Genomic DNA, 16,714 nt, shown 5'->3' with positions numbered 1-16,714 from the left:
TTTTTTTATAAATTATTTATTTGATTTGGTGTAGGAATGAAGTAGAATAAGTATTAGTTGCCTATTAAAATAAGAATTGTAAAAGGAAAGCTTACTTAAATAGAATTGTAATTCCTTAATAATAATAATAATTCTCTTTTTGTATGACCAAGGCGAAATAAAAAATATAAAATAGGCATAAAAATTATTTACTAAAAAAAATCTTTATATAATAATTATGTTGTGCAAAAATAAAAACCAAGAACCGAACAATTACCAACTCAGAAAAATATAAAACAGAAACAACGCACACCAAATTTACTTGGTTCAACTGACAAAACAAAGTGTTTTGCTATCTACATCCAAGGATCTAAAACCAACCAATCAATGACTTTAATGAATTTATTACTTCAACCAAATCTGTACACAAACAAGTGAATCTTGTTCCTCAAAATACAAAGAAATCTCGCTACAAACTCTCTGTTTTCAGGAATTGAACTCTCTTTCTGATTTTTCACACAAATAGAAATCAGAGAATGAGAGTATATATAGTGTACACTGACCAACAAACTTAACTATAAAAATCAGTCCAACAACTTAGTTATAAAGCCACGTGTGCCCGCTCTTAGGCGGCTTAATCAAACACCACAAATTATTTAAAAAAAAAAAACCACCACAGCTTTAATTTATCTTATGCTATTAGCTATAAGCAAAATCATAAGGTTAGCCAAATAAGGCTAGAGAAAACCAAGAGAAATTAGTTACTTGTCAATTAAAATATTGTAATCCAAATAAAATCCTTAATATAAATTCTTAACAATTACTAATTTAATTATTATGGCACCAATGATTTTGTCATCTAGTTATTTGATTATTTTTCCGAAAAATGGCAAATGATTCCATAATAGTTACTCATAGTTGAAAATACCAACATATTTTAACATACACTTAACCAAAGCTTAGAAAAATGCCTTTAGTTAATATATTGGGCCTAGAAGCGCGGCCCAATCCTTAGAAATTGGGCCTAAAAGCGAGGCCCAATCGTTAGAAATGGCGGGAAGTTAAACCAGAGAAGAGAGAGATCGTTCAGAATTGGTTTTCATTCGTCGGAATCTAGAGAGAGAGAGAGAGAGAGAGAGATGGAGAAAGCAGTGGCGGAGGCGGAGGAGCTGCCGAAGGCTATCGTGCGCAGAGTGGTGAAGGATAAGCTGTCTCACTGCGCCGAAGACACCGACTTCAACGTCCACAAGGATGCTCTCCTTGCTTTCTCCGAAAGCGCTCGCATCTTCATCCACTACCTTTCCGCTACGTACTCTTCTTCTTCTTCTTCTTCTAATCTCTCTTTCATTTTTATTTTATGGAAAAAAAATCAATCTTTTTGTACTTAATTACTTTCGGGAATGAAAATTTATCAATGAATCTGTACTTTTTGTTCTGATTTAGGGCAAATGATATATGCAAGGAGTCAAAGAGGCAGACTATAAGCGGGGACGATGTATTGAAAGCTTTGGAAGAGATTGAATTCTCTGAGTTTCTCAACCCTCTCAATGCCTCTCTTGTTGGTTAGTCCTTTTCAATGTATTATATTACATTACATATAATGAAGTTGAAATGATTATGACAAATGTTTATGTAGTGTTGGAACAATCAATATTCTTTATATTATTAAATATCAGAATTTGGAAACGGTTTAAGGCCATGTAGTTAGTTGTGGTGGAAGGAGTGTGAGTATTTGAAGAATTTTGGAATGATCCCTTTTAATAATAAAGTTGTAAAGTTCATTTTTTTGGGCTAATTCCTGGTATAGCTGAGAATTATGAGGTAGCTATAGGATAAGAAATGGAGATATTTGTTGTTTATGGCATGGTTAGAAGATAAGATGGTTTGGTTATAGTAAAAGGGTTAGGTGAGACCTCCAAAGCAATTTGCTAGAATTACTTGCTTCTCAGATAGGTAGTAAACAATGGGGACAATGAACGCATTTTCGAGCAAAACCAATTGTTATGTTTTAGTCTCCTTCATTGTTCGTAGGCTTTTTGATTATGCAAAACATTTTTTTCTTCTTCATTATGCTGTGTGGTATAACAACTACTATTTGAAAATGTCTATCCTTTGTTTTTTCCTTGGAGAAAGAAGATTTTATATAATTCTTAGATAAGTATATGTTTTTGCTGAACTAGTTAGTTCTTTTAGGAAGTGGGATACTGCGCAAACAAAGATGGACATAGTGTTAAGTGATCATCCTGTGATATCTATATGCACAGAAATGTATATGTAGGATATAGATTAATTTTTTCAGAAGAGATAAGAAAAATTCATTGATCCATTTGTTTATTTGTCTTTGGTTCAAATTTTCTAAAGGAGACTAGTAAGGCTATAACTTCTCTTCAGTCTCCCTCTGTTGGTTTGTAAATCTGGTTCCCATCTCAGTTTTAGAATCTTTTCCTTCGTTGTTCTTTTAATTTTGTTGCAATCTCAGGTTTACATTCTCCTGTTTGATTCAAGCTATGATAAAGGGAAGTTAAAATGATTCTCACAATCATATTTTACTGTAATTTTTTTAACAAATGAACAAGAGGAGAAGGGAATTAGTACTAATAATTATATTGATGAAGCACCATTGCATAATATAACATAATCTCTACCTGCCATAGTAACTGCCTTTGTTTACCTCCCATAACCTCAAAAACCAGCAACTCTGCACAATGGTGTGGCACTCACCATTTCCACTTAAGCTCTCCAAGTAACTTAAACTTGTAGAGAAAACTGTAATTTACAGTGTATACAGAGGTGATCTATGGTCTATCAGCCTTTACATTTTGTTTGCACAATGCATACCAACCTGAATGTGAGTTTAAGCATTTCAAAGCTGCCAACCAACCAAAGACGAACTTATGATGGAGCTGGGCCCTGTCATAAGATGTTTGTTAATGGTAGAACCTGAATATAATCAGGAAAAACATTTCAGAATTATCACCCATTCATACCCTTCTATCTTTTATTATGCTGCAAAATGATCTGTTTTCCACTCTGGCCAATAATTCTATCAAACTTGGAACTTCCTGATCATTTAAATGCCTAATGAAATGAATTATACCACCCCCCATATCTTCATCTTCTTCCAAAAAAAATTGGATTCACCTGTTTGACATAGAAGAAAGTCTGCTAGAAAATCATTATATAATGACCGTTTCCTATCCATATATATTGGCCTGCACACCACTTTCCAACAAACCCGTGTCTTGGCCACTTTTGCAACTACCAATTCCCAAAAACTGATTTTCCAAGGATTATCACACACACTATTGCTAAGGCTTTATCCCTTAGCGAGTTATGTTCCACAATTGACTTTTGCTCATGTTTATATGAACACCAGAAGAGAAGAAAGCCAGAAAAATCTTGAAAAGAAGCTAAGCAATGTTTTAAGTTCTATTTTTGATTGATTATAACATGTTTTGCAAAGTGTTTGATATACCAATCTTGTTTCTCTTGGCTCTTTCCAGAGTTTAGAAAGAAGAAAGCCGAGAAAAAGAAAGGAGCATCACAAACTAAGGATGTGAAAAAGAAAAGGAAATTGGAAGAGCCGTCGACGGATAAAAATGAAGGTAGTGAAAGCAAACAAGATGAAAATGATGAAGAGAATGGAATTGGTGGTGACTGAACTCATCTGCATCATAGGATTTTAACATAGGTAGAATGTGTTTAAATTGGCTATTTATGTTGATGCAATTGTAGTCTAGTCTATTGCTTTGTGGGTAATGTAAGGAAGTGTCTTCTTTTATGCTCATGCAATTGTAGTCTATTCTATTGCTTTGTTGGTAACGTTTGAAATATATTTATATTAATTATATATTTGTAACCATCCTTGTGCTCTATTTGGAGCTTGGAATTTGGTCCAAAAGTGAGTAAAGAAAAGTAGGGCTAATCATTAGGTGGGTTGGTCGGGTTATATGACATTTTTACCTGTCCAATGTCATAGTCGAGTTAGGAAAAATGAATCCGTAACTTGCCAAATTAAGATGGTCGGGTCAACTCGCCCAAACCGAAGTGAGAAGATTTTTTTTTTTAAGATTACATTTTAATGATTTTTTCCAATAAATACTAGTACTAATAGTGTGAATTTATCTTTTTAAGCTTAAAACAATATTTTGAATTTATAGTAAAAACATAAAATAAAATATAATTAATTTATATATTTATTTGAATTAATTGTCAATATATTAAACAATATATTAATAATTGCATCAACATTAAAAGTATTAAACAACGTAACAAATATATATCCTTAAAATAAAAAAGAAAATTAATATAGTCTAAAGTCAAATTACAAATCAAAATCCAAATACAATTAAAAAAATATAAATTTAATTATGTAGATAATATATTAATATATTTAAATCTATTAAAAAATAGTAAGTTCTTAATTGGACGGGTTGGGTTATATTGGGTGGGTTGATAATTATTTTCAACCCGCTCAATGTAACAATTGGGCGGTTAAAATTTTTGTCAGTTTATTCGGGTTGTGTTTTTTGTCAATTTTTTCGAGTTGGTTTAGGTGAATTGTAAAAATTTCTCCACAACCCTAAAGAAAAGTGTAGAAAATAAAAAATATATACACATATATATTTTCTTATGCTTAAAAATATAAATAGATATTTTTTTTAGAGAGAATGACCAAATTATAATTTGATGCAGTACGAAATATTATTACTAATTTCTTTTCTTTTTGCTAATTTGTTGCTGCTTAACACACTATATATGAAAAAATAGGTTGTTTTAGCATTTCAGTCTTGTCTTGTAAGCAAATGTTGTTTCAGCAACAGTACATGTTAAATTTTGTAAATTAAAAAGATTGTCAATGATATTTTTGAAAAGAAAAAAAATATTAGCTTTGGTATTCAAAGATTGAGCTCGAGTGCTTATACGATTTCCAATCATATAAACTAATGAGCAAAATATTCATTGTTGCAGTTAAGAAAGATCATATAAGTTAATACAATCCCACATCTAAATATAAATATTTCATCCAACCTATAGCATTATAAATGCCAATGGCAAACCCACATATTTTTTTAAGGGTGAAAATTAAGTAACTCATTAAGACTATTACATTAACACAAGTAATGTGAGTATTTAGATTAGGTTGAATCACATTTAGTAATACATACTACAAGAAAAAAAGAGCAGATTAAGAAAGCATATAAAGGGCATACTATAAGAAAAAAAACCATAACCATAATTTATATTTCAAAATAATACATAAGAAAAAAAACCATAATTTATATAAAGTAAATTTAAATTGTTCTTGCATGAAAATCTTCAATACACAATACAATGAAGAAATTAACAACAAAAAAATGGACAATCAAATTGTCTACAGATGAAGAAAAAATTGAAGAATGTCAAATACAAGCATTTCACTATTCTGTTCATTGAAGCTACACAAGATGACAACAACGATGAATCATCATCCTAAATTACAAACACAAATTAATCTCCTTCTTCATTTATTTATTTATTCAGACAAAATCCACATTCTTTATTAAACTAGCATTCAACAACGACAAAATGTTGGGAATCTAAATAATATAGATATTGTTCCGTTATGCATCTCGTAAGTACTCTAATAATTTTATTGTTGTATTTACGAATCTCTGTATGAAAATCATTTCTATGCATGTATTTTGTGCAGTTTAGTAGTCAAATTTAGAAAGAAAAACAAAAAATTGTTATCAGCTATCAAATTGAATTTGAATATTCAGATAATTAATTTTACAAAAAATAATAATAATGTAAGCATTATTAAATTTGAATTTGATTATATAAACGAGTTAGTTTGAATGTGTTCAAACACAAATTCATAATTGATATTATAAATTCAAAATGATAATATATCAATATGCATATTTTTAATAATATCTATATATTATTGATTTTAATTGAATCAATAGGTATGTTCTTTTGGTCTTTTACAAATCTTTTATTTATGATTTTTTTTTAAAACTTTCTAATTATGATTATGTGAAAGACTTCTTTTTTTCATTTTTGGAATTGAAGAGATATATGATCAGTTTGTTCGTTTGTGTTAATTTATTGATTATTACTACTTCAAATCGGTGATTAACTCATACTTTATATTTGACCTATCAAAAGACTTGAAATAAATATCTTTAAAAACTCTAGTTTGACATAAATATTTTTTTATTCTTTTGTTTAAATAATTTTATTAATAGATATTTTAAGTATTTTGTTATAAGAAAATATGTACTTGTGAATTTCTTAATTGTGCAATTGGAGATTAATCTTCTTCTTTGCAATGTTTTTAATTAGGAGGAATGATATATGCACTCAAAATATGCACGCAAACATTACACACGGTGTTTTTTAAAACAGTAGGTCTCAATTTTAATAAATGTGATTGGCTAGGCTACATTGCTGCATCACTGTGTGTAATATTCGAGTGTATATTTTAGGTGCACATATCATTACTCGGTGATAAATAGTCCAAATTTTAGCCATTTACATTTTGCATATCAAAAACCATGTGGTATTTTATTCCACCAAAGGGGTTATTATGAGGATGTTAATTTGGAAAGCATTCATTTGAAAAGTCATAGTTTGAGTGACTTGAAAAATTATGAGTAAATTAATGCCAAAGAATCATAATTTTCCTGAGGATGAATGGACTGATCAAAATCTTTTTCTGACAGATTCATTTTCTTCATAAAGAATAGCAGCATTTTATATTTTATGGAATCCTGCCATGAATGAATTGAAGAATATTTCTCATCATCCAGTTATGATTTTAAGAAAGTACAATTGAGCAGTAAGAGTAGCAAGTTTGAGGAGATCTATATCTTTGAAGCATTAGTTTATAGTTTGAAAAATAATAATGAGAAATTTGTGAAAATAATTTTTTTTTTTTTAGTGATTTTGCATTTTTGATAATTTTTTACAAAATGGTCTTTGTCTAAAATTCGACCAGTTATCTAAATTTTTCGACGAGCTATCTAAAATTTTCGACCGTGTTTAAATTTTTCGATCACTCTAAATTTTCGACTAGCTCTCTAAATCATAAGATGTCATTTTGCAAATAATTATTAAAACTAAACTAGGGTGCAAAATAACTTTGAAAAATAAATCATTTTGCCAAGAGGTCCAATAATAATGGGAAAACCATATCAAAGTTAAGGTAGGGTGTTCTTCAACCTAAGTTTATTTATTTATTTTATTATTATTATTATTATTATTACTTCTTCAGTAAGATGGATCAAACAGATCATTTTTTTTTTCTAGAATTATATAATAGTGTTAATGTGTTCATATGCTTAAATACGCTATCAAGAAGGTTTATCCTGGTATATTTTTATATCATGAATCCCATTATGAGGTAAATATAATTTGTAATTTTGACAAGAATGTTGAATTAGATTTTAAGAAGAAAAAGAAAAATTATTAATCAAATTGCCAAAACAAATAAAATAAGTGATTGAAGGTGCAAGATTTTCAAAACTGAATCACATGAACATGTTTGATTTTGCCCTATGAGAAAACACCAAATCAGGCAGATGATATTCATGCCCAACCAAACCTTCAAAAAGTGCATTGATTGAATAGAATATCAATTTTGACTGCTACAAGATTTTCATGAACAAACATGTCATTCTACACTTCTACTAACATCATCCTATAAATCAGATGAAACTGTTAATTAATAGTTACAATTAAAGTTGGAACAACTCAGACATTTATCTCAAGGACATAATTAGTTAATATGGCCGATACCGGCGCCCGCTCCCACCACCACCACCACCACCACCACCACCGTCATTATTATGCCTTCCCTTTGAACCACTGCTGCCACTGCTTCTTCCGCCACTTCCACTACCACCACCACCCCTACCGCCGCCCCCTCTATGATGCGATGGAGGAGGGTGTTGAGGCTGCTGTCCTGGTTGTTGCCTGAGAAGAATTGAGAGAAATAACACATCACAAATAGCTACATTTGCTATTAACACTTTAATCTTTGCAATATAGAATTTGGGTTTTAAGCATAAGTTCTTCTAGTTAATTTATAACAAAATTCCATGTTTTTTATGAATAATTTGGTACTACTCTACACACATCCAAAAAAAATCACACATTATATTGTATAAAAAGTCTCGAAAAAATTCATTCCAAAACTAAACATTCTGTGAAAATAAACTGAAATGACTTGATTACCAGTTCTTTTCTGTTTTTTTTTTTACTATTTGAATTGTCAAATAACAAAAAAACTCAGTAGTATTTATGCTAAAACCCCATAAAACTTCTCCAGCCTCATAATTAAGAAGTTGAGGGGTAATTTTTTTATAAAAAGGACTACATGGAACAAATCTGACATCAACAACCATAAAATGAGAATTTTACTTACAAAACATATCCTATCCGTCCATCGGGTAGAAGCATTGGCATCATTGCCATCCCAGAAGGTGTTGGTCCCCGGCCATAGATCAAGGGCTGCAAAAGATAAGTCACTCTTTGACGAATATACTAGTTTCATTTCTTATTCAAAATAAATGAACTAATGAGAAACAAAACAAAAATTTACTTGGAAAGCCCTGATATTCATTTATGAGAAATTTAAACAAAGATAGTTCATTATAGATCCATACCATGCATTCATGCTATTGTCTATCTATATAAATTGTGTAATCATTCTTCGACAGGCCTTCTTCCCTAAATCTTTGTAGAGATAGGGGAAACTTTCTGTATCAATTGTGTCTTAGTTTGCAGTTTGTACCTTGTTATTGTATTATTAGAGTATGGATTTCTTTATTTTTCTGCTTTCCCAGGATTCATGTTCGTTACCAAGGTTTTCCTCCGCCGCAAGTGAGGTTTCTTTAAACTTGGGCAGTCGCTCATGAAAATGTGACCTTTGTCTCTTTTTCAAAAAAACAAAAGAAGAAAGAAATTGTAGTTCGTATTTCCAAATGTCTGACCTGTGCAAAACCCGGAGTAGTGCCATACCCTGCACCTAGAGCACCATAGGGACCCCCTACCATACCAAAACCAGCTCGTGGTGGATAGGCCGGAAGCAGCCCTGACTTCTGAACATTTGGTCCAGCAGACTTTTGATCTGTCTGCGGCTTTGCTAGGGAACACTCTAGTACTTGACCTGATAATCAATAAAAACTTTTTTGTTATTAAAATTTAAAGTATAACCAAGAGAGAATGCACTTAAGAATAAGACTCAAAACAATAATTACCATCAAGCTCATATTTTTCTGTGTTCTTTAGCGCTTTCATAGCACTTGATCTCTCTGCAAAATGCACAAAACCAATTCTACTCTTTTCCTGTCCAGCCTTTGCAGGTGGAAGCACCACCTTAGTAATTTTCCCATGGTGTTCAAATAGCTTTTTTAACTGGTCTTGTGTTACATTTTTTGGTAGATTCTTCACATATACAGCCTTCACCTGAATGAGAAATGCTCAATTTAGTGTTGTCAACTTTATCATCAGGGTAGCAAGTAAACATGAAAGATTAACTAACAACAAAATACAGTAGCTGCCGTGTCTGTGAAATTAGCTTACAAAATCTTAGTCAACAGCTATTGATTTCTACCACAATAACAAGATAATAATATGGCTAACAAAGAATGACAGTTTACAGAGGAACTGGAAATAGTTTGTTGTTCAAAGTTTATAAATACACAATTCAGGCAATGCTACAAATCCAAATTCAGTCACCAAACAAGATCATTTAATCACAAGAAATATTAAGACAGGAAAGGATAAAGTATTTCTCTTCATTCCAACTCACCAAATTACAACTTTTATTTTAACATAGAGTTTAGCATGAACCTGAGAAGCTGCAGAAGATTCGGCGTTTTTAGGGTCAGCCCAGCTCACTGTCGGGGCATTATCACCTAGCTTAAATTGTGGGTTCATCATTTTTTGTCGTGAATACTCAGCACATGCATGGTTATAGTAGTCAATGAAAGCAAAGCCTCGGTTATTGCTTGTGTTTTTCATGTCCTGTGATAGCATGGAATGAAATTGAGGAAAAACTTTAGCCAAAATAAGGAGGGCAAACAGACCAAATGAAAATAAAAAAGATTAAACATAACATGTAACATACTGTCAGAAAGATATTTAGAAACAAATGTAAGATAAAATAACAAATTATTTCAACCCTTTAAGAAAAAGACAACATATAACTGTAGTGCACTAACCTTGACCAGTTCCACACCAGTAACTCCAGGCCCTATATTTTTCACAACCTTTCTCAAATCATCCTCTCCCCAGCTCCTTGGAACATTACCAATGAACAAGCGGTGCTTTGCTTGAGATGTTGAACACTTTATTTTTTTACCCTGGTAGAGAAAGGGCTTTAATACAAAATACAAAATCATAGAAGTAGCAAGCATAAGAAAATTAAAATTGCATAACTGATCATGTCATCTAGAAATTAGTAAGCTACATATTCAGTAATTACTATTTTGAAAAGAGTGAACGTAATTAAACAATTTACCAACCTTAAATTCAGTATTGTTCAAGTCATTGATGGCTTTAGAAGCCACTTCAACATTTCTAAAAGTGACAAATGCAAAGCCCTTGTTCTCACTTGAATCTTTGCCTTTCATAATTCGAACCTGTTGTCAATAAACAATACAGAATTACTACTAATGTTTACTGAGTAAATTATGCGATACTGTGCTAATAACTATACAACGTACCTCTACAACTTCTCCTACAGACTCACAGAAATGTTTTAAATCCTCTTCAGAAGCATCATGAGGAATGCCGCCAACATAAACTTCAGAACCATGTGGAGGAAGGGAGAGAAGTTCGGCGTGTTTTTTCTTTTCATCCTCATCTTCAACTTTGGCACCATCACTGCTATCAGCATTATCAATATCTTCATCCTCCTCCTCTTCTTCCACCTCCTCCTCTTCCTCCTCCTCCTCCTCCTCAGGGTCCTCTTCTTCTACTTCTTCTTCATCCTCTTCCACCTCTATTTCCTCTACCTCTTCCTCTTCTTCTACTTCTTCATACTCAATCTCTTCTTTCATTGCCTCTTCAGGGTCGTTGTCTCCATCAAGGTCAACCTTCTCATCTGATTCAGCAGGCTTAGCAGCCGATGATGCATGTGCATTTTCCCTTGGCATGATATGTACCTAATAGTAAATGCTTGCAAGGCAACTGTGAAGAAGGCACAGAGGCCAGAAGAATTCAAGGGACGAAGTATACACATATCGAAAGGAGGAAACAAAAAAGAAAGGCCAAAAGGAGAATCTCAATTGAACCCGTTTTATGAGATAAGACTCAGGGGGTTGCAATTTGGAAGAGTTCTATTAAGGACCATTGATAATTATAAGTAGCAGTCAATAGAGATAGGTGATTGAATTATTATTATGAAGATTATGAAGGCGGTTGTGAAAAAGAAAGAAATCAATTTGTTGAATAAGACTGATGTCCAGAAAAAACATATTGGAAAGTTTAAGCCTTTAACTATCTTCATTTGAGCGGGTGCATTTAATCCCCCATTAGAAAGTAAGAAAAACAAAAAATCAGCATATAAGAATTATGATAACGAACTACATATAGCATATCAAAAGAAACTACAGAGACATAGCAGCATGATGAAAACTTGGAGACAGAACAATGCTTCCTTCATTTACATGAATGACACAAAAAATATGTATATAGCTCTAGCTAAATTCACGCATACATAAAAGAAGAATCAAACCACAAAAGTTGCTTTAATGCATCAAAAACCAAATATCCAAAATAAACACACCAATCAGGTTAGGATTTTAGGGTACAATTTAAAAACAGTATACTGAATCACTAGCCTTACCAAGCCATACACACAAATTCTTTAACAGCTCCACCCAATGAAAGGATCCAAATAAATTTACAAACCCAGATAAAATGGTCCAGGACCCATTTCAGACCCTAAAAATCCCTACACAATTAACCCCAACAGAAACCTCATCTCTCATAAAACCAATTCCACCACCCAGTACATATGAACAAATCATATAACCCAGTTTACAGTAATAACCTTTCAGCTAATAGAAAACGATATGTAAAGAGACGAAGCAGCATAATGCAAACTATGGAGATACAAAGATGCTTCCTTCATGAACAAAAAAAAGTAACTACAAAGAACAGTACAATGCTCTACCTAGATTCGAGCATACATAAACTTTGATCTATCCAAAAGCACACATTCAAAGTAAACATACCAATTAGAAAGGTTGGGATTTAAGGTTACAATGCAAAAACAGTCAACTGAACCACACTGTCAAACAGTCAACAACAGATGCATTAACAGCTCCATCCAATGCAAAAGCAACAAATCTAGAAACCCAAATAGAATGGTCCATAACCCAGTTCAGACTTTAAGAAACCATACACAATTAACCCCACCAAACTCCTCATCTCTCATAAAACCAGTTCCACCTCTCAATACATATAATCCAATTTACTGTAAAAACACTTCAGCTAATATAACGAAAAATATATGTATAAAGAGAATACACACAGATAGAAGGAAGGGAGAGAGAGAGAGAGAGTAGCAAAGACGGTACCTTTGTTGGTGTAAAAAGGTGGAAAGGAAAGGAGGTTCGGAAAGGTTATCAAAATTTGGTCAGCGAAAACCCTAACAGACCAATTTGGGATTTAACGAATGTAAGTTTGGGGAAGAAAGACCAGACGCCGTACCGAACCATCATTATTCATTACTAACTGCTATTACCAAAAGAGGCTTCTGTGGTTCGTTATTTTAAATGCATCTGATAAGGGTATTTTGGGAATAATATATATAATACATATTTTAAATGTTTAGATTGAAAAAAAATATATAAAAACTTGTTAAAAAAATTCTAATAAAATTATATATTATTTAAAATAAAAAATAATGAAAACAAGATAAAATTAAGTGGAGTTTACATATCTATACTAATATGTATAAATAATCACATACCCAAATTGATTATAATAATATTATATTTAACGAATTCTATATTTAAAGTAAATGTCTCATATAACTAATTGTATATCCTAAATGACTCAGTATTAATAATAACTTTTCTAAAATATCGAACCTTCAATAAAATAATTATTAATATAATAAAAATTTCCTTTTATTTTGTTTCAATTAATCAGTGCGAAGAAAAAAAAAATAGCTGAAAGTAAAAGTTAAACCATACATGTGTTATGTGTTGTACAATACATACTACTTAGTAACTAATTATAGTATCAAATTGCATAGTCTACAATATGTTATTTTGGATATGCATTAGGATCAGTATAGGAATGTATACTAGCTCATATAGGTTACTATTAAGTAGTTAAGTTTAAATATATGGTAGAATACATTATTAGATAATATATTATATAATAACAGATTCTATAGAATACCAACAAGTATCAAACTATATGAATTATTATATAGTATCATTTTATTAATTATGTCATTATGTTCTCAAGAATTGAGCACATAGATTATCAACTATAATGATTATGAAATGAGTAGTGTATTTTGATGTCATTTGGTAGCTCATTTGATTTTTTAAAAGCTCAATTAACTATGCTTTGGAATTGATTCTAGATCATATAAATTGTAAATATAATTTCATATTCAAATTAGATTGAAACTGTAATATTTATATCTAATTAAAATCTAGTGATGATTATCTTGAAATATGTGTAGATACAACTTACAATAATGCATATATATCCAACACTAAAAATAATAAATAGTAACAACATGAAAAATAGGATACCAAGTAGTATCCAAATAAATAATTTTGAAAATCGAAGTAAATAATATGGTTAAATAGTTCTAAATAAAAATAAACTATTTAGTTGTATCCAATATAAATATATATATTATAACAATTAGAGAAGGATACAAAATAGTATCCAATTTGCATCTATTTTGAGTTTTTTACAAGTAGCTATCTATGTTTCTTTCCATGCAACTTATTCTACTTCTAGACCTCTTTTTATATTCTAACAACCCTAAACATAAAGTAGATATTCACCATCGATGTAAGTGCTGATACACCAGTCCAAGCACCCATTGAACTTAAAATTTGAGCTCCCCGTACTCCTCTAACTTGAAAAATAAAACTAAACAAAAGAGTATAATTTTTTTTGTTATTAAAAAATTGATTGATTTTGAATATTGAAGAGTCAACATACATACAACATTAGTGACTACAAAATAGTGTCCAATAACAAACATAACAAAAAAAACTATATATAAAAAAATATACCAAATAGTATCCAAAATTTAAATTATAATTAATGTGTAAGAATGAACTACTTAATAGTATCCAATAATCATAAACAAATGAAAACTAAGATATATAAAAAGATATACCAAATATTATTAGTATCCAATATTTTTAATTTAAAACTGATTAATTGGTGACATATCAAACTAATAACTTTAAAAAATAAAAGAGAGTTAATAAATTTATTGTTCAAATTTGCTAACCAGAAAATATATAATTATTCGAATATACAAAGATGAAAACACAACTCCTCAACATGGTGCAAAATTAAATTACTCCTAATGATGGACTCAAAATTGTCCATTTATATGAATCAACTAGCAACAGAATAAACAAAGTGATGCTATAATCATATAGAGGTGCACAAAATTAGTAATCACATTGAAATATCTTCAATTCCAAAAAATGAAAAGATATAATATTTAACTACTAAATTGATAGTAAATTTTAGCTACTACAAAGAATTTCAAACTGAAATTTTTAAAAGCCAAAGATGTCACATTTAGCTACTAGATTGATACATTTAAGTATCCAAAATAACTCATAAATTTAGCTACTACTACTAAGAATATACACCTTGTATTGTATATGATCATGATCATACATATCAATTTTCAAGGCAGCTTCTGGATACTATACAAATAAATATTATCAAATTTATATATTTAAATGAAAACAATGGTATACATAATATCAAATACAAGTCATGGCTACAAAAAAAAAACATTAAAATAAAACTCTACTAAAAGGAAACTAAAAAAACTAACATTTTAATTTCAACCATTATTATTAGCTGTCCAAACTTTGATCACGAAATGTTCAATCACAACTAAGAAATATGAGATTTAGTTCTTTGAAATTCAAAATACACCTTCATAAATAAAGAAAATATAAAAAAGGAAATAGAATAAACTTTAATTTGTTATTTTAAAAAATATATTTTACAATCAATCGGTATGATTAATTTGATAATATATTACAAAATTTTGCTATTTATAATAATAATGCTAGTAATTAGGTATATTAAAATGTGCTTAACAAAAGTGTAATTAATTTATATAACTTACTTCCCAGTGTAAATCTTCCTAAAATTAAATTATTAAAATTAACAAAAAAAAAACATTTAGAAAAAGTATTAAGAAACTTCTTTACTCAGTAAAGTATTACTAGTTTCCTTTTAAAAAAAATAAAACTTTTTTTATAAATGGTACTTGGTCCCAAACTTCACTAGTTATATTGATTAAGTCCTAATCTCTTTTTTTAGCAATTAAATCTCTAATTTTTATTTTTTGGCTCACATAAATCCTTAAATTGCATTTCAAGTAATAAAGCTTAGATTATAAGTCACAGAAAAATACCTATTTTTTATATCTTTAATTATTATTAAATATATTATTTTAACAAATTAACATAAATATCTTCATCAAGAATTAAGAAATAATAACAAAAATATTTTTATTAAATTTCTAAAATATATAATATGTCGCTTATATATAATTTTTAATAATAAAAATGTACATGCTTCATATTTTAATTAAAAAATTTATTTTATTCTTGAAAAGATTATTATTTTTTCTATTAAGAGTGTCAAATTTATTTTAATTTTTTCAAAATAATAAATTATAAAGGTAAAAAACATAAAGTAAAATTTTGTACTTAAATTTTTTAAAAGGTGTGTGAAGAATTTTTAATCGTTTATGAGGAGTTTAAATAGAAATATGAATGTAATGAGAAAAAGTAAGATGCAAGTTAAAGCACCATTAATAAATCTCATATTTTAAAATTTAAGTTATGTAAAAAAAATTATTAAAAATGATAAACTAATTAATGTGTAAGTTGTACATGAAAAACACGAGTTAACGTGTCATGTTCGTGGTACAGTTGTGCAACATTTAATGAAGGTTGTCTAGCTCCAGGTTTATCATCCGGAGTTCCAGATATTTTAGGTTGGTCCAAATAGAGCATCAAGGAAATTGAGAGATCGTATGGTAGATCTTGAGATCACCTAAATTTAACTTGTGTGACCGGATAAACAGGTCGAGCTATTCAAGAATGTTTAAGTTCGCACAATAAGGATTCAGATCGCAGTTGATATGATGGAGGTGGATATACAAATCCTTGAAGATCTGGGATTTATATTCATAAAGGGATTGTTGCGATTTTGCATAATAGATGTAATCACAGATATGAGCACTCAATCATTTACCATTTTAGACTAATTTATTAAGGAAGTCATATTTTCAGCTCTCATATAGAAGTTATAGATTTTATATCTATGAATAATACTATCACTCAATTACACTACTAAATCTCCAAGATGTAAGTATGGGCTAGAGCATAGGGTAAGCTGGTAACAAACAAGTCAAAAGATTTAAATAATATAATTAGTAGAATATTATCATTCAAAATTAAGATCAACTTAACCTATGATCAATGATGTGACA

The 16,714-nt window shown here is 30.0% G+C and overlaps 2 protein-coding genes across 5 annotated transcripts; one reads left to right on the top strand and one right to left on the bottom strand.

Annotated features, from left to right (window-relative positions):
* The first annotated feature begins 1,063 nt into the window (after positions 1–1,063).
* Positions 1,064–3,854, top strand: LOC133789266 (DNA polymerase II subunit B4-like). Its single transcript, XM_062227038.1, has 3 exons — positions 1,064–1,288; positions 1,423–1,541; positions 3,483–3,854. The coding sequence occupies exons 1-3, from the start codon at positions 1,119–1,121 to the stop codon at positions 3,638–3,640; spliced, it is 447 nt and encodes a 148-aa protein (XP_062083022.1). The 5' UTR covers positions 1,064–1,118; the 3' UTR covers positions 3,641–3,854.
* Positions 3,855–7,571: 3,717 nt separating this feature from the next.
* LOC133789264 (heterogeneous nuclear ribonucleoprotein Q-like) lies at positions 7,572–12,717 on the bottom strand. Of its 4 annotated transcripts, none has more exons than XM_062227034.1 (9): positions 12,558–12,717; positions 10,698–11,163; positions 10,497–10,613; positions 10,194–10,334; positions 9,823–9,996; positions 9,228–9,435; positions 8,961–9,136; positions 8,393–8,478; positions 7,572–7,941 (listed from the first exon to the last, which is right to left on the bottom strand). In XM_062227034.1, exons 2-9 carry the CDS (start codon positions 11,127–11,129, stop codon positions 7,749–7,751), a joined length of 1,527 nt encoding a protein of 508 aa, XP_062083018.1. In that variant the 5' UTR covers positions 11,130–11,163; positions 12,558–12,717; the 3' UTR covers positions 7,572–7,748. The 4 variants fall into 4 exon arrangements, with proteins under 4 accessions (XP_062083018.1, XP_062083019.1, XP_062083021.1 ...); XM_062227035.1 differs by having other exon boundaries at positions 10,698–11,476; positions 12,558–12,710; XM_062227037.1 differs by having other exon boundaries at positions 10,698–11,138; positions 12,558–12,710.
* Between the last annotated feature and the right edge of the window lie 3,997 nt (positions 12,718–16,714).

Source organism: Humulus lupulus, chromosome 7 (genome assembly GCF_963169125.1).
Source record: "Humulus lupulus chromosome 7, drHumLupu1.1, whole genome shotgun sequence".
Classification (NCBI taxonomy): Eukaryota; Viridiplantae; Streptophyta; class Magnoliopsida; order Rosales; family Cannabaceae; genus Humulus; species Humulus lupulus.
The sequence above is the reverse complement of the archived record's forward strand: the minus strand, read 5'-3'. Positions and strand labels throughout refer to the sequence as shown.

Excerpts from the sequence above, each read along its gene's own strand:
- LOC133789264 (XM_062227034.1), bottom strand. The coding sequence starts at position 11,129 with ATGCCAAGGGAAAATGCACATGCATCATCGGCTGCTAAGCCTGCTGAA. Across the intron at positions 9,997-10,193 it reads CTGGTGTGGAACTGGTCAAG|GACATGAAAAACACAAGCAA; the intron begins GTTAGTGCACTA and ends ATGCTATCACAG. Across the intron at positions 9,137-9,227 it reads AGAAAAATATGAGCTTGATG|GTCAAGTACTAGAGTGTTCC; the intron begins GTAATTATTGTT and ends ATTGATTATCAG.
- LOC133789266 (XM_062227038.1), top strand. The coding sequence starts at position 1,119 with ATGGAGAAAGCAGTGGCGGAGGCGGAGGAGCTGCCGAAGGCTATCGTG. Across the intron at positions 1,289-1,422 it reads ATCCACTACCTTTCCGCTAC|GGCAAATGATATATGCAAGG; the intron begins GTACTCTTCTTC and ends GTTCTGATTTAG. Across the intron at positions 1,542-3,482 it reads TCTCAATGCCTCTCTTGTTG|AGTTTAGAAAGAAGAAAGCC; the intron begins GTTAGTCCTTTT and ends GGCTCTTTCCAG.